General features: G+C 38.2%; 3 protein-coding genes across 5 annotated transcripts; 1 reads left to right on the top strand and 2 right to left on the bottom strand.

Annotated features, from left to right (window-relative positions):
• The first annotated feature begins 359 nt into the window (after positions 1-359).
• LOC126790831 (protein DOS2) lies at positions 360-2,129 on the top strand. The gene has a single exon (XM_050517182.1). It carries the CDS (start codon positions 496-498, stop codon positions 1,660-1,662), a length of 1,167 nt encoding a protein of 388 aa, XP_050373139.1. The 5' UTR covers positions 360-495; the 3' UTR covers positions 1,663-2,129.
• A 10,611-nt stretch (positions 2,130-12,740) lies between these two features.
• Positions 12,741-14,766, bottom strand: LOC126790738 (BI1-like protein). The gene is made up of 4 exons (XM_050517082.1): positions 14,418-14,766; positions 13,817-13,930; positions 13,469-13,626; positions 12,741-13,352 (listed from the first exon to the last, which is right to left on the bottom strand). Exons 1-4 carry the CDS (start codon positions 14,695-14,697, stop codon positions 13,146-13,148), a joined length of 759 nt encoding a protein of 252 aa, XP_050373039.1. The 5' UTR covers positions 14,698-14,766; the 3' UTR covers positions 12,741-13,145.
• A 1,351-nt stretch (positions 14,767-16,117) lies between these two features.
• LOC126790502 (protein FAR1-RELATED SEQUENCE 7) lies at positions 16,118-21,300 on the bottom strand. 3 transcript variants are annotated; one of them, XR_007671739.1, is made up of 3 exons: positions 21,008-21,300; positions 17,499-20,084; positions 16,118-17,416 (listed from the first exon to the last, which is right to left on the bottom strand). XR_007671739.1 is itself a non-coding variant. In XM_050516754.1 (2 exons), the coding sequence occupies exons 1-2, from the start codon at positions 21,043-21,045 to the stop codon at positions 17,756-17,758; spliced, it is 2,367 nt and encodes a 788-aa protein (XP_050372711.1). In that variant the 5' UTR covers positions 21,046-21,300; the 3' UTR covers positions 16,118-17,755. The 3 variants fall into 3 exon arrangements, 1 of the variants encoding a protein (XP_050372711.1); XR_007671738.1 differs by having other exon boundaries at positions 16,120-16,411; positions 17,053-20,084; XM_050516754.1 differs by having other exon boundaries at positions 16,118-20,084.
• Positions 21,301-21,984: the final 684 nt, after the last annotated feature.

Below are 21,984 nucleotides of genomic sequence, written 5' to 3'. Positions count from 1 at the left end.
CTCTAAATATCTAAACAATGCGAATAGACAACTTCCCTTGCTTATTGACTCTAATCGAATTGACATCCATTGTGTCCGATGATTTTGGATGCTTTATGAGTTATGACTATTTAGAGGATGATTTGACTTTACACGTTACATTACCGAAATTTATGAAAACAGTTCATATTAAATTTATTATTTTTAAAAAATATCAATTCTTTGCCCCACAAAAAAGAAAGGTGCCATTGACATGTTATTGACACATACACAAAGATATGTATTGAATATGGTCTTAACATAATTAATTTCTTTTTTTGATTCGGATTTAAATGTAAAGATGGAAAGAAAAAAAAATGTTACGCCACCAAAAGGTGCCTATCATCATTTATATACAACTGATAAGGAAAACGAGGACTCCCGACTCATCTTGGACTCTCCGATTTGCTCTCTCCTGAGATTCTTCTTCAATATACAAATTCTCTATTCTCTCCTTCACTCCCCGCCGCCGGCCACATGGATTTCTTCAAGTCCGTCTTCTCCGACGACGACGACGACTCCACCTCCCTCCCCCAACCCGACCCGAACTCCCCTACCACCGGCGCGTGGAGCTTCGGAGGTCTGATGACCACCCTGGCGACAAAATCCGAGTCGGTGCTGCAGACCTACCGCCGCGATCTCGCCGAGCTCGGATCCGGCCTCAAGAAGGAGACGGCGGTGATCCGAGAGGTGGCCTCACGCGCCGTCAAGGAGCTTCCTGCTTCGCTCGAGGTTGGCGCGTCGGTGGCTCAGGTCTCGCTGGAGTCGGTGGGGCAGGCGATCGACGACATCGGAAGCACCGTCTGGAAGTCGACGGCGGAGATCATCTCCCACGGTAGGGAAGCTATTTTGCCTGATGAAAGTGAATCTGATAATAACAATTGTGAAGATAATGATAGGAGGTTGAGTAGTAGTGGTAGTGATTTGAGGAGGTACAGTAGGTTTGAAGCTCAGGTTAGGGCCATTCAGGGGAGTATGAGTACTTACTTGGAGGAAGTTGAGGATTTGGAGAGCTATAGGGAGTGGAAATTAGGGTTTGTGTTGGAGGAAAAAGCCGAGGAAATCGAGAGTTTGGTGAGGGAGAACGGAGTGATTGGGGAGATTCGTGAGGAAATTGTGCCCGGGAAGGTTGATGATGGGAGCTTTTGGAGTAGGTATTTTTATAGAGTGCATAAGTTGAAGGAATTGGAGGATGCTAGAGCTAAGCTTGTGAAGCGCGCCATTTCCGGTGATGAGGAGGATTTGAGTTGGGATTTCGATGAGGAGGAGAAGGCTGGTACTAGTGGGAGTGTGGAGTTGGATGAGGGGGACCGGAGTTGTGAAGTAGTTAAGGAGTCGGATGATGCTGTGGGTGCTGAAATTGTGCCGAGGCAGTCTGTGAGCAGTGACAAGTCGGAGGCGAAGTCGGATTCGTGCAAAGAGAGCGATATTTCGATTGTTTCCAGCCAGCCTTCGATGCCGGGGGAAGAGGATCTGGGGTGGGATGAGATTGAAGATATTGGAAGCAGTGATGAGAAGAAAGGGGAGGCTGTTGGGAGCACAAGTAGAGTTGATTTGCATAAGAGGCTTAGTGCTGCAGAGGAAGAGGAGGATTTGAGCTGGGATATTGAAGATGATGATGAAGATGGTGCTACTAAATCATGATAAAACAATGTTCTCTATGATAATTGTTGTTCGTATAGTATGTACATAATTGTTCTCAACATATGTTCTTTACAGTACATAAGTGATTGCATTCACATGAATGACACATATTATAGTTCAATATAGAAAATTTGGTTTTTCGTTTGAGTTCATCCTGAAGCAGTCCTTGCACCCTTATGTGTATCTTTTTGCAGAACATGTTGGTTTTATGATTCTTAAACTAAGTCGAGATGTTTTGCCAATGTTCCTCTCTGATAAATAGACTTTCAGTGAAAGCAATGGAAAAGATTATGTCAATCGATTCTTTGCTCTGATCATGGTGAAAGCACTTCATTTGTGGATGAGTACCTCTGCCATATTCAGGTAAGCTCATTTAGTTTTTAAAGTGTGTTTTGCTCTTTGAAATTCAAGTTGAAAAGCTCATCACCGTGTTGGCACTCCCCCTTCATGGGGTGCTGAATATCTGAAGATAAGCTTGCATTATGCTGCCTGTAATTGGATTTTAATTTTGGAGATGAATGTATATACAAGAGTTTTGAACTCATGCATGATGAGATTGCAACTGCATGCTGCTAGTTGCCTTTCGTTACATCCCTGCGGATATTTGAGAGGGAGTTTCATGGTTGGATGATATTTGAGATGGGATAGCACAAAAGTTTTGGCTCTGTTGTGTGTGACTACGTTTTCTCACTGAGCAATGAGCATGGACTTTGAGAGAGAGAGAGAGAGAGAGAGAGAGAGAGAGAGAGAGAGCTGAAGTATCTAATAAGAGGGAGGACCTTGATCCGATACCACATACCAGTGACAATCTTGATATGATCGACTTGTGGACCTTTGAACCAGATCAAGTGAAAACCGTGTGAAGACCATTTTCACTGCATAATCCAATTGAAGAAGCCCTAATCTTACAGTACTTGTTGCAATGTACATTTCAGTGTGTAAATAATAACTGCAGAAGTGCCTCTAGCCCTCAAAAAGCAAATTGAAACAAAGCCGACTAAACAAAGTGGTCGAGTTCCCCAAAGACATAGTAGCAGTACTGCCACCCAGGAAACACGAATGCGAAAGTAAATGCATCTTACCATAAACAATTTTCAAATAGAAGTATCTTATAACACATGCGAAAACCCACATTGTTTCAATTAAACCTGCCTAGCTATGATCCATGGAAATCAAGGGGCTCGGATCAGCAAGTAATGCAAGGTCATGTAACCGAGCACGGTTGAAGCCAGAGTCGATGTAGACAGCATGATACTGGATGAGTTGCCCCTGTAGTGTCCACCTGCGCCTCCACGTCTTCCAAAGCCACTTCCACGTCCTCCACCACCACCACGCCCACCTCCACCTCCGTGTCCTCCGTGTCCCCCGCCTCCACCTTTGGCAGCTGCTGAGGTAATGAGTAATAACAACACAAACACAACTTTCCCCATCATCCTCACCAAAGTTTCACGACTGAAATATGTAAAAGAGGCTACTGATGTTATTGAGAAAACAGAGAGAATTGGGAGGCCGGAAAGATATCAGACCGCTATTTATGGAGTATCACAACTGCATCACGAGGAATTAGATTTCCTACTAATTAGAAGACTCGCATCAAAATCCAGTAGGGAATCTCCCTTTAGTTTGATTAGGAAACTGATCCCAGCCGAAAAATCTGTAAGCATATCATCATTATCACTTATTCACAAAGTTTGCAGGAAACATTTCTGGCAGTTCCTCTCCACCTGTGACGTAGAATCGGAGCTCGTGGGGGTGATATGGAGCGACACGATGGGAATCCTCCACCAAAGTTGGATCGATGAGGCGAACGAACGGAAAACCCTTTGAGATGAAATCTAAATAAAATGGCTACTACATTCTGATAGAGTTTTAGACAAGATTGAATGAACTGGCAACCAGAACCTAATCACTGCAGAAGTGCAGATTGATACCGAAGACTTTGATATATATTACCTCTTCATTAGAGACTACAACCAATCGCACAGCTGGCTTCTGTACTTGAATCTCTCTGTTTGTTACCTATTGATTGTCCTCCCTCAGCTTGCACCATTTACCTAAAAACCTTTTTGTCCCATGCATGATGACCAACCAATTCAAGCCACCAGAGAAATATATCTGCATTCAAAAATGAATGCAAAACCAAAATTTAAAGTTTCATGGACATGTCTCTTGCCACCACCTGCGGATTGTACGCAGCCTCCAAAGGAAGCGGATCAAGAAAAAGTAGTTGTGAAGGAAAAGAAACCTAGCTCCAATTGCTCTACTGGTTCTGATCATGAATCCAAGAACAACAATATTAATCATGCAGACCTAGGCAAGGTTGATGGCTTTAGTAAACGACCTAAGTTGCAAAACAATACTTGAAGAAGAATACTGATCGGGCACAGGTAAAATAAGCACCCATCTGATCCAAGTTTCTGTCCCTCCTTCTAAGTTGGTGGAGATTTTGAAGGAGGGCCTTGATGGGAATGAGAAGCCCTGTGAAAACACAGATGTGTTGTTCGTGCTTCTCGATGGTCCACGCGTACGGGTAGTTAAAGACGGTGACTGTCACTCGTATAATTTTACGGAAAATTCTAACATACATTGATGCATGGTATACATCTTACATCTGACAGTTGATATTGTTTTGTGAGTGGAATCAGAAAAATAATATATGTCATCAACCGTCGGTTGTGTGATGTATAGCATCAGAGGTGGATCCATATGAAGGGTCAGTTGGGCTGCAGCCCATACACTATTTTGACAAAAAAAAACCCTACATATATAGATTTTCTCAAGTCTGGAGGTCCGGACCGTCCTGATTCGGCCATTCCAGCCACCGGTGATGTGCAACGACGACGCGTATGGTGCCAGCCGTGCTCCCCCCTCCCGGCGATCCCGTCTGTGCCGGCCGGAGCTCCATCGGCGACCTACATCGGTCAGAATGGCGAAATCGCCGGAATTTGCCCAGAAACTTGATTTTTGCATATTTCGGCCGCCGTAGGTCGCCGATGGGGCTCCGGTCGGCACAAACGAGATCGCTAGGAGGTGAGTAATGTCGTTGTCGTGGTCCGCCCCGTCGTTGCAGCATGTCGTCGCCGGAAACGGCGAATCTAGACGGTCCGGGCCTCTGTCGCCAAGAACGCATATATACAAACACAATAGCATACAACCATTCAAAAAAAAACTAAGCAGTCTAAGCTCTCAGTCTCTTACGACAAGAGCTCTCTACTGCAAGCCTCCAGGCTCCAACCAAATTTGCTTCCTTCCCTGAATCCGCGTCATCCGCCTCCGTAGACTACCAGGCATGTAACTCTCACTCTCTCTTACCTTAATTGATTGTAAGTTTGTAACTCTCTCTCTCTCTCTCTGACCTTAATTGTGTATAAAGTTGGGAACGGCAAGAGTAAAACTCAGATTGATGGTAGATGAGTAGATCCATAGATTAGTAGTGTTAGTGAGCAAAACCTAGAACCAAATTATCAGCAAGAGTACTTGTTGCAGTTGTCGCTGCTCGAGAAGTCGAGAACAACATCGTTGGGGGTTCGAAGTCGTCGTCGGCGTTTGTGCAGAATGTTATCACTCCAATAAGATTGCTATGCTATCTTCTCTAAATCCTATTGCCCGTACGTAAGATACGTAAGGTACGTTCACGTTTCATCTCTCTCGCTTCTTCAATTTTAGGTTGTGAACTTTTGATGAAATTGGTCTATTTAGGGTTTTCAATTGAAATGAGATATGGAATTTGAGAATTACGAGTTGATTAATTTCGATTGTTGCCTAATTTAATATTTTGGTAGAGAAATTAGATATATGTGGAGCTTTGAATAAGAAAACCATTATATCCAATTTTGATATAGTTGCTTGACTGCCTATACATAATCATCCTGATCTTAATATCTTATAGTGGACGTATTTAGTTTATTAATTTAGGAAAGAGCATAATTTAAGTCTTGTAGATTGAGTTGTGTTTGATTTTTATGTTTTTTGCTTGCATTTGATGCATGATATGATGAAGATTACTGATTTTCTTTGAAGCACTTCAAAAAAAGGCCATAGACGTATTGAATGCTCTTCATTTTCTTTTACTCACAAAATCAAAACTTCAAGATATGAGAGAAAATGGTTGGGATGCTTTGATTACGAAAGTTATATCATTTTGTTGCAAGTATGATATAGTTGTGCCGGATATGTCTGCTCTTTACAAGAAAAGGGATAAGGTCTTGTGAACAAAATATCACAAATGAGCATTACTACCGATTCAATATACTTAATGTTGTGATAGATTTTCAGTTGGCAGAGTTGGATAATAGATTTCCAGATGATTCCTTGGAACTTCTTATTCTTAGTGCTACATTGGATCCACGTGATAACTTTGCTTCATTTAAATGTGAAGATGTTTGCAATCTTGCTTCAAGGTTTTATTCTGAGGATTTTACATCATATGAGTTGTAAGCTCTAGATATGGAGTGTGGGTATTTTCTAGCAGATATTCAGATGGATCAAGATTTGCCAATCTAACATCAGTGCGTGATTTATGTCGGCAATTAGTTGAATCAAGAAAAACAGCATTCTTTCCTATGATCTATAGATTGATTTGTCTTGTGCTTATTTTACCAGTCTCTACAGCAACAACATAGAGAGCATTTTCATCTATGAACTTCATAAAGAACAGACTTCGAAACAAGATGAAAGATGAGTTTCTTGATGATCTGATGGTTCTGAACATTGAACATGATCTTGCCGATAGCATTAACAATGATTTTATAATTGCATAGTTCGAACTAAGTTGGCCTCGTAGGGTACAATTTAGATAGTTCAGTGTTCAGCATATCTATGCTTGTTGTTTTCAAATCACGGAGTTCGGATTTATGTCATGTTGTATGTTTTTATTGAAAATGAAAAAAAAAAGTGAAGATAAGCCTCCAATTAGGTTCTAAACCTCAAAAAAAAAAAATTGTGTCCGGATCTTAGATCCACCTCTTTATAGCATGCATCTAATTTCACCACAGCTACTGTTTTGCTAAAACAAAACTGGAGCGAAGGCTCTCAGCAGAACGCTCCGACAAACAACTGATAGTTTGTTCTAAGTGCAAAATGATAGTTTGACCCTTAGATCGATCTACCCCCACGCGCCGTATCTACCGTACGGTCCGTACCCCAATCTCTCTCTCTCTCCTTCCTTTTGTCGACGCATGGCTTTCGCGATTCTGACTCCACGCGTGGTTATATATGAAGATTACTCCAAAAGACAGGATGATATATGTCTTCAATCTTCATGCAGCTCTGTGATTGGAACATATGATAGTAATGAACTCTTTTGCTGTTGTTCTTTAGTGAAATATGTGATTTCATTGAACACCATATATTAATTATGATTATTATCTATAACGCACAAGACTAACACAAAAGAGTTGATGATACTTGAAGATCTACTGGCAATGTTCAAAGATAGGGAAAATGTTGAGTGAACAGTGCCAGCGAAATAAGAAAAGCTATTTGGTGATTCAGTATTGGATATATTACAATCACATACTTACAAACAGCAAACTGAGACTCATATAATCAGCCCTAAAACTAACCCTAAAATCTATATATAGTTTTGGTAGATCATTGACTCGACCAGGAGGTTGTGTTTTTTGTATAATCTTTGTTTCGGTCAGCAAATCCTCCATAATTGCTGTTTCAGTTCTTTCATAGCAAACGTCTTTGTTTGTCAGTTAGGGACTGTAAATGACAACAAAATCAAGATCAGGAGCGAGCCAAAGAAACCACAGCCACCATCAGCTAAGAAGAATGCTCCTAGTCCTAGCACCTATCTAAGACAACGGAGTCAAGAGGCCGACTGGACCGTTGAACTCTTGAAGCATGGAGGATAAAAGATTCCAAGTTACTCAGATGCAAAGCAATTCAGGGGAATTGTTTTGCTCCTGGTTTTGATCTTTTCCCTCTCGTTTCACTCCTGCCCGCCAATGCGTTCCTACTTGATCTCCTCCCACACCCGGATCCACACTTCAAACTGCACACAAAAGAACAATTATATTGCACAGTTGATCAAAGAACAATTATACATTAAATAACAATGGATCCTTTACAACCCTAGCAACGCATGTTTATATATTTAAATGGATTGCTGGCGGAGATGGTTTCAAAAAGGGATCTACCTTTGGTAAATCATTGATTCGATGAATTGATGAGAATCTCCTCTACCCAAACCATTTTCATTTTCACCTTCATCTTCCACAGTTCCACCATATTCAAACTAGTAAGAAGAGACGTAGTTCTGAAAGAGAAAAGACAAGAGAGACTGAAGGTGTGATCTTCTTTGGCTTATGAGGTGGTGCTTTTATAGGCTAACTTCAAGGGTAAATTTGTCTCTCAACTCTGTGAAAACTGTGGGCGACTGTTTCAATTAGAGTGGTATTCATAGATGCATGCACGAATGAGTAATGACAGACTGTTACATTTGCCCTAGCTAGGGTACATTTTCTTTTTCAATCGTGTTACAATTACAATGGGCTAAGCTACTAGGACAAATACAAAGTATCTATTATCTAACCTTCCCTACCACCATTTTTCTTTATCTAATGCTAATGTTTAGGTGTAGCTAATGTGAATTGAAAATTTGAGATGCATGCAAAATATCCTTATTACTAATTATAATTTACGTACGCATACCTAAAATTTTAAGGTTTTCATACGAGAGAAGAAAATAACATAGATTTCAATCATAACTAAAATACCATATGTAAAGATGCTATATTAACAACTTTTAAGCAATGATTAGACATTCACAACCGATATTGAAAATAACGTAACTATCCATTTATCCAGAACACTACCAGAAAAAAAGTCCTAAGCGATGAAAAATCTTTCAGCCAAAAAGTTTAGTCGCTTAGGTAATCCTTTAAGTGACGAATAGTGTTAGAATCTTTTTCGTCATTTAAGATGTTTCTTACACGAGAAAAAATGTAATTTCCTCGCCCTAGAAAGTACTTAAGCGACGAAACCAATTCATCGTTCTATATTCGTCGTTTAGGTTAAAGCATGTGCGACGCTAAACAATTGGTCATATAAGTCAACTTGGCTGATGGATTTTTAACTTATGTGACAAAAAAATTATCGTATAACTAAAATCATAATTATATTCTTATTGTAGGAAATAAATGTAACTAAATTGCTTTCAATTATTTTGCATAGTTTATACCCTTATGCACGAATTTTTTTTATCAAACATGATATTTCCTAATTATTTTATAGGTATCTATTATTTATTTTATATTTTCTTTCAGATAGAATAGATTTATATAAATATAATTCAATTATGGACCTTCAATTATTCCTAAAATAGAGTTGCATTGTTATTCCATATATATATATATATATTATGTTTTCAATTGATTGACGAAATAGCACTTAAACCACGAAATTCTCTTTTCTCGCCTAAGTTAGTCCTCCTAGCCAACAAAATTATATACTTAAATCAAGTATAATAAAAACTATTTATGATATTATATCAAACTTGATAATTTAACAGTAATTAAGGATTGCGATTTGACTTTCTCATGTTATTTAATTTCTGTTCATTAGCGATCTACAGATGATCTTAATGATTTAGATAGAAAAATAAATTTCAATTACTTTGATTTAGTATACAACAAAAATCAATCTTAAATATGTATCAATGGAGCGATCAATAAGGAAACATTGAAATTATTCTTATTATATAAATAATTTTTTGAATCGTTGGTTAAAATATATTTATGCTCAGTAAGCAGTACAAGAGAAAACTCACCCGAAGGTCGACAAATAGAGAAATCCCTTAAGTCTCTCAAATCTAATAATTAGGTATACATAATTAGATATACTATATATATATATATGGAGAGTATAACACAATAGTGACAATACGATCAGATATGGAGATTAGATTAAGAAAAAGTAAGAAAAATGATATGTTACCCAAATTTAGCAAAAAACATTTAAGGAATTTCCATTGAAAAAATTAATATTAAATGGATATAACTAATGTTATTTCTTTGTACTGTACATAGTATAAAATAGCTAGTATATATAAATATTTGTAGTAGTTAATATCATGTTATACATTGACATAGTATGTAGTATTACTGATAATAGTGATGAATAATATTAAGATATATATGCACCACCATTAACTCATTAAGAGTTAAGAAACGGAAAACGAAATGGAAAAATAATATTAATAAGACGCGGATCGACATTGTGTCCAATTAAACCATAAGGCGCGGATAAACTCATAGACCGTCAGATTCGCCAGATCCAAATGGTTTGGCTCTTCATTAGCATAACCCATACTCCTTTTTTTTTAGAATGCCATTTCTCTCCTTCATTCTTTTCTCTTTCTTTATCTTCTTTCTGTAATGTTTTTCTAGATTTCATTCCATGAAACCAGATCTCCTTCTTTCTTCTTCCTTCATATGTAATCTTTTCTTCTCATCTTCACCTTCTCTCTCCCTCATGCGGCTCACTTTCTTATGTCATACCGGTGAAACTAGTGTTATGTGAGATCGATTTTGGATGCAGACGGATAGCTTTGTGGATTACGGCGACTTTCTTCGATGGTTAGTGGTGAGTTTATCCTCTCCTGTTCATACCCCGACTCAATTTCACATTTGGTTTCTTTGATTTGTTTAAAACCTCACACGTTTGAAGTATGATACCTAGTCTTAATTGATGGTGGTGGTTTTGATTGAGTCTTTATCTTGCTTAAGATCGAAGATTTTGCTATGAGCTTGGTGGCGGCATGTGGTTTTGGTGGTGGTGCTTGGTGGGTTATTTAGTGTTCTAAGAAATGTAGATGGTCAAAATAGGGCTTCGGGCTCCGGCAACATGCGGTGGGCGATCTTGTCCTAGAGAGTCTCGAAGTTGCAGAGCTCGAGGACCATGGCCATGGAGTCCTCTATTTCGAAGACGTTGTGGATTTGGAGAATGTTGGGGTGAGGAGACATGAGAGTCATGATCTTGGGTTCTTTCTCGAGACAGGCGTGGTCGGTGAGGAGGGTTTTGTCGATGATCTTGACGGCGATGGACTCGACAGAGATTGGGAAAAAGGCGCGGAGGTTGAATGATTAAAAATGAAAAAGAAAAGTTAATTGCAAAATGAAAATTTCATAAAATTAGAAGCAAAAAAAAGTTTTGGAAATTGAATGACTAAAAAATCTTTTTTTTAATAATGTCTAAACACTTAACCAACGATGTGTTTCTGGCCTAAGTGAATCATTCTTTGTTGCTTTAGTAATTAAGAGAAGAAATAGTTTCGTCATATATGTTACAACTAAAACGACATACGCAGTGATTTCGTCATATAAGTACTTAAGCCACGGCTCTTAGGCGACGAAGTTTAAACGATGAAGTTTTCGTCAGTTAAGTACTTATGCGACGAACTATTGTTCTTAAATGATGAATTATTTTGGTCGTTTAAGACTCTTTTTTTTTCTGGTAGTGGAATGACTAGAAATAAATTAACGAGTTAGGGTCTACATTAGCTAAGAATTAATTGGGATGCAATATCGGTTCGTAGCGTTTATAAAGAATCTCCATGCAACAACAACTAAGAATAAATGCAACTAGCTAGTATTCTGTAAGTTGAACTCAGAATTGCTATGATTACAATAACGATTCTAAAATAATGAATTACGAAAATAGTTTAGAATTTTGAACTCTTAGAATTGCTATGATTATACTAAGATTATAAAAAGACTGTAATCAATGCCTAAAGGAAAATTTAACTAATGATAAAAATCACAAAGGAAAATAAATCATGAGGAAAATGGAGGGATTCACTATCTGTTTTGTATGGACATCAATTGTCATACTTCTAAATATGATGACTTTCCAGAATTGAGATACAAAATCAGAATCCATACCTGATTTAAAGCATACTGTATATCCAATATTGCATACACGTGTTTGTTAGAAGGTGGAATGACTACCTTTTATCCATTTATTTCTTTTAGACAAGTGAAATAAATGCGAGCTTAGGGACTTGGAGCTTTTCTTATTTTGTTAAGTGAGCTTGAATGGTATTACAGACAGTCAATTTTTGACAACAAAGTAATAGGAAGGATTGTCTATGCATGCATGTATGATGAAGGTTTTGGTATATAGTGCTTAATGGAGGTTGGATGTGTGAGGAGGTATCGAGCCTTTTAGAATTAGTTGGGTTACATTTAAATCTTTTTAGGTTTCTTGTTCAATGCAATTGTTGGTTTGTTTTGATGGGAATGAGAGTGTGGATGTTTTCCTCCATCGTCCTCCCTTGTTTGTAATCTTGAATTATATCTTATAAAACTTTACTTTTATAAAAATAAAAATAAAGGTTTTAACGGATTTTACATTTTAAATAGTACTAACCTTTATTCCTAAATATTTTCACAGAAGTTAATTTTGATCATAATTTCTCACTACCCACTGTTTTTTTTCCTCAATTATCTTTAATTTTATCTATATTACTTTTTACATTACAACCTATATGTTTGTTTCTGAAAAACTGATGACATAAGAGTAAATCTGTGAGTTCATAATTTGGTAGTACTCTCGTGCTCGTTTTATAGTAGTAGAGATGTGGTGTAATTTCTATAGCTAACATTTTGTCACAATACTGCGCGCTTTCTTGAATGGGTGGAATTATAGTGACGATTTCTAAAACTTAAACTTCATGATGAGGATTATATATGTTTTTGTTTAGGAAATGACACTAAAGTTTGAAACAATTATCCAAAATTAACTCTGTATAGTGTTTATTTTCGTTATTGTGTGGCATCTATAGTTAGAGACAATGATGCCTTCCAGGTCCCCACCACCAGCACAATCTCCATCTTCTTCATCTCCATCAAATCTGGTCACGAAATTTACTATGCCATCATCTGAGGGAACCAGATTGAGTTGCGGGGCGGCGTTGAAGCGAAGGTGGTCACCTGTGAAAGAGGTTGAGGCTAAACCTTTTAATAGATTGAGATATCTAATGCGGGTATGAAACAGAATCTCCACTTCAATAACAGAGCAACAAGGTCTGCGGTTTTTAACCAAAAAAAAAAGAAGAAAAACACATGGTCTGCGGTAAATTGGATAACAAATTTATTTACAGGCTAATGCCCTTACATAACAACTTTAAACTGCAATATTATCATTTGTCAAATATTGCAGTGTCTTAAAAGACCGATATATCTCAAGCAATGAGAAAACATGTAGGAACATGAGCAAATAAGAAGACCATTCACATAATCGACCTGATGTAAGCACACATAAGTCATGCAAACGTATTACTGTACTACTAAGAAGTTGCATGACATCCCACAGCAATCTCAGCCAAAAGAGCCAATAAAAGTAAAGTGTGGAGCATCTTTATACTACATCCACAATGGTATTTTCAGCATTGGACTACATATACTATGTCCACAATTGAGTTTTTTTTTTTTGCCAAAACCAGACTGCAGTGTTTCGGTTGGTCCACCTGCAGACTAAGAGTCGCTCGACCTCAGCATCCGCAAGATTGTAAGAAATAGATTCAGAATGTCAAGGTAAAGAGTGATGGAGGCCCAGATGTACTCGTCATAAGTAAACCGCTTGATAAGATTCTCGGTATCGTAGACGATATAGCCAGAGAAGAGGATAGCACCAGCGGCACCAATGACAGCATTCGATGTAGGCCCAAGAGGGAAGAACATCTACAAAGAACAGAAGATCGCCAAATCAGACAAATAGTTCCATGTGTTTAAATTATGGTAAACATTCGCGTCAAACAAACTAATAAACAGGCCTAAATTTATCGAAGAAATCTAACCTGCATGAAGCTGGTCAAGACGAGAACCATGAGGCCAGTAAACAAGACTGGTCCAAGGAAGCTGAAGTCCTTGCCCTTCTTTGAAGCCCAGAAGGTGTAAGCAGTCAAGGATGCAACCACACCCGATGTCAGAATCAAGGCTTCAAGCACTATTGCTCCTGCAAGCAACCAATGCGCATACATAATCAGCTGACAAATATGTTAAAGAAAAACAAATCCCACAACCCATTCACGCCATAACATACAAATATACACAAAGCCTACAACATTAACACCAAACAAAACCTAGCTTTAAGCAAATAAGAACATAGTGCTAGAATTTTCACAATATAGAGAAATAAAACTCACCATCAGTATTAGCAACCGCTACACCAACAGTGACACTCAGACTCAGAGTGAAAAGTCCAAGGAAGACAAAGTTCAGAGGATGCCTTTGCTGGTAAACATGCAGGGGCCACAACACTGCGAACAAACCAAACACAAGGACATAAGATAAAACGCAGAACTAACACCACCGCCAGAATACAATCGATAACACAACTAGCGAATCCGGTACAATTCATCACTATTATAACATAAATTTATGCCGAACTAGCCATTCTTGAGTTTCATATCAAATCAAAGCATCTTCCAGAAGGCATATATCAATCATACTATCACAGAACAATATAACCGTAGCCACAAAATCCAATCCTACATCACCAAACAAGCAAGGTATCAATCTCTTCGAGAATATCAAATTCTTTGTAAGGAAAACAGTACATTCGATCTTGCAGTATAATCTAATCAAAGCTTATAGTCACCGATTGAAATCGCAAACCTATTCATCCAGATCTGAATTTCTATCATCAACCAAAACAACATCCGATCTAATTCGAACAATCCAGAACAACATTCACACACCGAATCGCTAAAATGGCCAACCGGCTAGGGTTTGAAGGGAACTTACAGACGAAAGGAAGGAATGCGAAGAAGATGAGAAGGCCGGGGCTGCCCTTGAGGAGGTCGTTGACCGGAGTGTAGAGGACGGTGACGAAGGAGATGGCGGTGGTGAGGAGAAGCTGAGCGGATAAGATGCCGTAGACCTTGCGGATGAAGCCCCAGCGGAGCTGATTCTCGCCTTTGCTGAGGCCCGGGTACAGGAGCTCGCCGGACTCGATGTCCATCTCCTCGTGCTTTCCGGTGCCGGCGCCGGCGGTGCTGACCTCCGCGTAGTGCATCGTGTTCATGGCTTCGGTTTCTCTCCGGAAAATTGAGAGGTGAAATTTTGGGGAAGAAAGAGAATGAGAATGGTTTTGGGGTTGTTGGGATTGTGGTGGTGTTATTGGGAATTTGCTTTTTATGGCGGCAAGTGCTAGAATGACGGGTAAGTCTGGGTGGATTGTCGCGTCACGGCTTTTACCGAGCGTTGGATCTGAATACCTTAGTGTTGACCTTTACAATGTTTTTTTTTTTTTACTTATAATGTAGTGAAAATTTTAAGAATGGTACCCGATAAATTTTGAAAATTTTCACTATAATGTAATCCATGAATGTATGTTAATTTTATTAACGGTCTAGAGTAGAAGAAATTATATACATATGCGGTAAGTTTTAAATAAAAATTATTTTCATTAGTTAAGACTGCATGTGTATCATACACGTCGTATTATGTAAGATTTTGTAGTTCGAATAACCAAAAAGAGTATTTGTGTGTCAAGATAGTTCTTTAAATGCAAAAAAGGTTAAATTATTTTCGTTTTGATGTATAGTCCAAATTATATTGAAATAGAAAAATTGCATATGGCTCCGTTGATTAAGATTCATGGGTAAGTCACATGCTAACAAGGCCTTCTCTTTGTCAAAACTAATAGAATATGCTCATTCCCATTTCCACATTCAAATTCCTTAAATTATAAGAGTAGATTAAGTGAAAGCTATACATATTGCATATAAATATCTAGTTATACTACAGTTAAATTATATTTTCTGTCAGTATTGTGCAATTCAGGCACTCCACTAGCTAATATTCGAAATTTGATCACATCATGTATTGGAAGACCACGTGAAAAAGCACAACGGCTGCTGAAGCAAGAGTGCCTGAAGATGTCAATGATGCACTACTAAAGACATGGTGATGGTGATGGTGGTGGTGGTGGTAGTGGTGAGGGTACCATTGGCGACCACGGCGGTAGCCTCTAGCATCCGTTGCGGCGAGCATGGCGATCAACAGAAACAATCCGAACAAGACTTTGGCTACTGTTGAAGAAACCTGACGAGGCATGGTGGTGACTAAAATGGTGAAATTGAATGTGAAGCTCTTGATTAGGACTTGAAAGTCGGAGAAGGCCGGAGAGATATTGTTCTTGTAAGGGTACGTACTACTCTTGTGATTCCAGCGTATGACTTTTATAGTTGTCGACTGACTACAAATTCTATCCCACTTTGATTTGGAAATCCTTCGAAGTTTCTGATTTCTCTATCAAAAAGGGTTTCCAATCGGAAAGAGAAATCAGAAACGCATTTGTATTACAATGATATGAGTACGATAATACGTATTATATTCATGAGTACGTAGAATTACGGATATATTTTGTGCACCAATATACGTATTAACTAGGACACATCGAATCTCAACTAATATATCAAGGAGATTTGAGAAACACATAAACTGATGATTAACATTCTTAAGATGCATTATTTGATCGTTTGGGTTCTTGTATGAATCAAGGCCTCAAGGGGCTCTGATCAGCAAGTAAAGTAAGGTCATGTAACCAAACACTGTTGAAGTCAGAATACTTGTAAAAGACGTCGTCATTTCGGAAGAGCTGCTCACGTATGCATTTCCACGGCCACCACTGCGTCCTCCGCCTCCACCTCCAGCTCCTACAGATTCCATTGCACCTCCGCTTCCACTTCCTCCACCTTCATCTCCGCCACGTTCTCCACCTCCACCTATGGCAGCTGTGGAGGTAATGATCAAGAACAAAATGACAGAACTTTCCCAAGCATCCTTGCCAAAACTTCAGGACTCGATTATACAAAAGACAGGAATCGTACAACTCAGTTGCGAATATGATTGAACAACAAACAATTCTGGAAATGTGAAGGAAAATATAGCCTGACAATTGAAATAAATTATGAAAACAAGGATTCAGATATGCATCGACTTGTTTAATTACTAGCTTGGTTGCACATAAACCTAGCAAACACCAGAAGTTACATTGTACTTGGCCACTTAAGGTAGTGAACCGAAGTAAATACATATCAAGTGTATACATGAATCTTGACAGAACAGGCCTTCCAAAATAACTACACCTACCATTGAACTGATCCATAAGAAAAATGGAAAGAAATTTCCCTGGAAATTCCCAGCTAGAAACATCATATTCCAGCATTACTATGAAAATGGATTCTGATCCATGGTCGTAATTTTCCAAGTCTATAAAATCAATGCTAAGAATCATAAAAGAAAATAAATCTCAAGAAAAATAGATGATTATATTTTCTTCACTTTTCCTTGTATGGGAACCAAACCATGCACTTACAAAAGATTAAAAGGTGAACAAATGAGGATTTATGGATGCAGAGTATCGTAGGCTTACATCTGATATGAAATCAATATACAAGTGAGCACTTATGTATGGAGTTGTGTCATAGACCTGAAGATATTCCGCAGTAATCCAAGTCAAAACCGCAGAACCACAGCCCAGCATATATCACTACTCCCTCTTCTCCATTACTTTGCCTCCTCAAATTCAAGCCTCTTCTACTCTATTCATGTAAAATATTGCTTTTCTTCAAGCCCAATCTACCCAAGCTTCTCGAATCTCATGTAGAAACAATTGTGAGATGCTTTTGTCTATCTTTTATCTTCAATTCCCAAACTTGTAGCAATGGCCAAATTGTCATCCTCCTTTCTTTCTCTATCTCCTCTCTTTATTTATTTTTCCTTCTCCCTTCCTTACTCTATTGATGATAAAGAAGTTCAAAAAGTGCCAAAATTTTTAAGAACGAAAATTAACAACTAAGCACCACCAAATCAGGATACAATATTCAACTTCGTAATTTCAAAATTACTGTCTCCAGCCTGTTCAAAATGAGTGTTCTTGGAATAAATTACTTAGCAAAAAGGAACAATGGTAATCTGCATAATACAATATTTACTAAGTTTTGATATCACAGCCAACTGTAAAATTATCCAAGCCTCAATAGTCTTTCATTACACAACCGAGACCAACTAATAATAAAATCAAAGAAGCACTACAAAATTTATCAATAGGACTGACTGACCTTTGTTTCAGGCACTCACCTTGGGGGGCAACCAAGTTTTAATCTACCTTCATGCAAAATTTCAAACGCAACTTTGTGCTTCTCAAGAGATGTTGCCCCGGCGTCTATGTATTTACAGGCTTCTTCCCTCAAACTCCATATTATTGAGGCATTAACTTCTTGAGGGTTGCCACCTGATTCAGAATAAGAAGGCAGGCCATATTCAGCATTTTTTCTCCAGCGGCATAAGATATAGTGAGATGGAACTTCCTTAATCTCCATTATTTGAAAGACTCTCAACACATGACGACAGAGTACACCTTCAAATTCAAACATTTGACAGCTACACCTCACATTGTGATTGGATGCACTTATGGTGACTGTGGATTTGTCATCATCGCCATTCCCACATTTGCGGACCAAATACCTTACAATATCCACTTCTTCATAAATCTTAAATCCTAGGTAACTAAAGGATTGTAGAAGTTCTTTCTGAAATATCCTGAAGATGTTCAGTGTATACAGCCTTCTGCATTGTTCTTCTACTGGTTCTTTTGTCTGCAAGTAGGCATTCAAGATGGAACAGTTAAAATTCTCTTTTAGTTCTTCTTCACGACGTCGTTCAAGACCTTTTTCATATCGTGGAACAAACTCCATAAGTGGTGTTTGCCCATTCAGACGTGTACCAAAGAATGATTCTATTTTTCCATTCAAGGGGATGCCAGCAAAGAATATAGCTCTTAAGTATAAAGGGACCCAACATTCACGCTTGTCATACATGCCTTTCAACCAAGTATTGTCCTTCAACCCATACCTGCAGATGAGTGCATTCCATGCTGTATCAAATTCATCAGTTGTTTGAGACTGATTGATGCATTTTTCATATTCAAATTGAAAATAACTGTGCACCAAACTTAGATGTTCACATTCTTTTGCCTTTATCTGCCACATGGAGAAACGATGATGGGCTCCTGGAAAGACCTGGATGATGGCTTGCTGGATAAAATTATCTTGATCCGCTATTATTGACCGAGGACGGCACCCTGACATTGCATTGAGCCATGTTTGAAACAACCAAGTGAAAGACTTTTCAGATTCATCAGCTATTAGGGCACAAGCAAGAAGCACCGGTTGCCTGTTGTGGTTGATTCCAATGAAAGTGGCAAATGGAACCAAATATATACTTTTACGATATGAGGTGTCAAAAACTATGGCATCACCAAACTGAGTGCATGAAAATCTAGACCTCCCATCAGCCCAGAAAATACTCATGCAAGTACCATTATCTACTTCTACTGCATAAAAGAATCCTGCATCTTCAGCTTGTTTGGTTTGAAAATATTCGAATAGCACACTGTACCAGTCGCTTCCAATGTGATTGTCTCGACGTCTGTTAACAAGGTTCTCATTGTTTATGTCAACAATATCTTCATCATCCAGCCCGCCATTCTCCTCCTCTATGAACTTTTTTGAAGCAGAAAGATTTTTCTTTTGAACTTCCTGCCGAGACTCATGCTCATGGTTATGCTGTTTTTCAAGACGATCCACCACCCACCTTCCAGATTCGTGTCTCTTAATCCTCATAAAAGCTCCACATCCAACTCTTGATGGGTGCTGAAAACCTTCCCTTGAGCATACAAAACGTCGGGAAGTAATTGATCCATCAACCTTTGAACGAAACAGTTGACCAATCCTGATCCTGAATCCAGAGTTTTCTGCATATGCATGATAAAATTGGTATGCTTCGTTGGCTGAATTGAACTCTCGACCTGCAGATAATTCAATTTCGCAATGCATTTCATCCCCATTCAGTTTGGCATCCCCATTCAGTTTAGAGCGTTTGGCAGTAATTTCACCAGATGGGCAAGGTCGTCCATCCTCAACTTCCTCAATCAACTTGCTTCTTGGCCTTTGGAACACTCCATCAGGTTTAGCTATCAGAATCTTCTGCTGGGAAATTAGAGAATGGTTTCCCTCTGTAGGTCCAAGATCATGATTGTGATTCTTCAGGAAAAGGTCTATAACCCACTTCCCAGAATCGCGTCTTTGCACCCTTATCAATGCTGCACAGCCTGTCCGTGTACTAGTCTGAAATCCCTCCTTGGAGCAAACAAATCTCCGAGCAGATACTGAACCATCTGTTCTTGACCGATACAACTGACCAATCCGAACTTTAAATCCCATTCTTGCAGCATAAATAGTATAAAACTCACGCGCACCGTCTGCTGAATCAAAAGCTAACCCCACATATGGTTCAAGAATCGACTCTCCATTATCTGTGCTAGCAACATTCATCACAGGCATCAACATTCTTAGAGGGTATGCATTGTTCACGCATTCTTCAATCTTAGAATCAGTATCCGAGCTGTGTCCACACAAAACAAAACAACAGAAAATCACTTCAAGCTCAGTGTCTGTTGCTAGCTTGGTTTCATACATAATAATAATTGTACTCAGCCTAAAGTTCTTTGAAACCCATATGGCAACTGAAAAGTATATTTGAACTAGGGCAGATTCTGTGGTTTGGTGAAAACTTTTCTAACTCCCGGCCATATATTTCTCCTAACTTCCCTTTTTGGTCGGTACAGGCTATAGCACCAACCAAACCTTAAGCTACCTGTTACTCTGTATAAAATCAGTTGCACAAATCTTATATATAAATAAAGTTGACTTATATTAGCTTGCCCGCTCCCTAAGATGAAATTTCATTACTTTTGAAAGAGTAAGATACCTATATACTTCTTAATGATCAAAGTTTGTCTAATGATCACAAGGATTAGAAATCTATAGTATGAAAGTTTGCAACTACACTGTCTCCTACGCAAGGACTTCTCTCAGGAGAAACAATTAAATTTGGTATTACATTCACAGAAAAGCAATTCCGAAACACGTTGGTTTCTCTCTTTAATATGATTCTGCTGGGAATGGTGAATTGAAGGTCAACCATAGTAACCATCTAATCAACAATCCACAACAAATTTCAATGAAAATATCAAAGTTAACAATTACAGTGATTACGAAAACTGTGAGAACAAAAAATAACTTCCATATCAATCTGTCATAATTGTCCCCCATTTTCTACAGCAAACAAACACCATGACATGACAGGAATACAGCATAGTATTAAAAACGGAACAAGACCCAAAAAGCAGAAAACCAAAGACACATAATTTGGAATACAAGAAGCTCATGTCTTTCACTAGAACTAACAACGATTCATAATCAATTCAAAACTAACAAGATAAAGACTTGACTATTAATTTAAGCTTGTGGGTATCCTTAACTCACCTTCTCCTATCTGTGAAGTGGGCGGAGCTGGATTCCATGGGCGTAGATGCAGAACAGAGAACACTGGCGGTTGCCGGCGACGCTTAGACGGGGGATTTCTATTACATTTTTGGCGGGAAATCAATGGGGGTAGAATCTAATCTGAGTAATAAGAATGATGAAATCACAAAGATTTGATTTTGGGATATGCTGCAAATTTTGTTTCACCACTATGTTTCCTATTTGGCTCTTCTCTTCTGCTGCTCTGCTCTCTTGTTCATGTTGGGTGTTAAATTGATCGAGGTTGACCACTGTTGATTGTAATTTGGATCCCATAAAGGGTACACTGACATCACCACCAATTTTTTTTAAATATATCTTTCTTCATTGATCCATTGTTGTTTCAATTTTGTTTATGTCAAAATTCGAGTATGAGATAATGTTTTTTATTTTTATTTTTATTTTATCAAAGAATATGAGATAATGTTTAAAATGTAGAGTGAAATGCTTGTAGGAAATGACAGTCTTTGTACCTAGAAAATAAGGAATATGTTGCAACCTTTACTATAGGGTGTTTTCACTGTTATAGACTTATAGCTCGCACTAAAATTATGAAATATATTTAGGGTACGGCTATTGTCACCCCACAGTTTTCTATGTTCACCCTACAATCATATTTCAACTTAAATATTTCATTTCTATCCTTGAAATTAAAAAATTATAATAAAATAAAACATATTTAACAATAAATAATATTAAATAATTATTTAAATTTTAGTATTAAACACATGCAACACCTCCAACAGCTAGTCATATGACCGTTTGGTACCATTTTCATGCATATTCTAATTAAGGTCTTTGTTCTTAATCTTCAATATTGTCACCATATATATATAAAGGGCCGTTAAGGAGAGGACGTCCGCACATATGCAAAAATGTGGACATCTATTTTCATAGTCTCAATCTAAGTAGCACGGATACGGATACAAGTGTCCGTA

Source organism: Argentina anserina, chromosome 4 (genome assembly GCF_933775445.1).
Source record: "Argentina anserina chromosome 4, drPotAnse1.1, whole genome shotgun sequence".
NCBI lineage: Eukaryota > Viridiplantae > Streptophyta > Magnoliopsida > Rosales > Rosaceae > Argentina > Argentina anserina.
The sequence above is the reverse complement of the archived record's forward strand: the minus strand, read 5'-3'. Positions and strand labels throughout refer to the sequence as shown.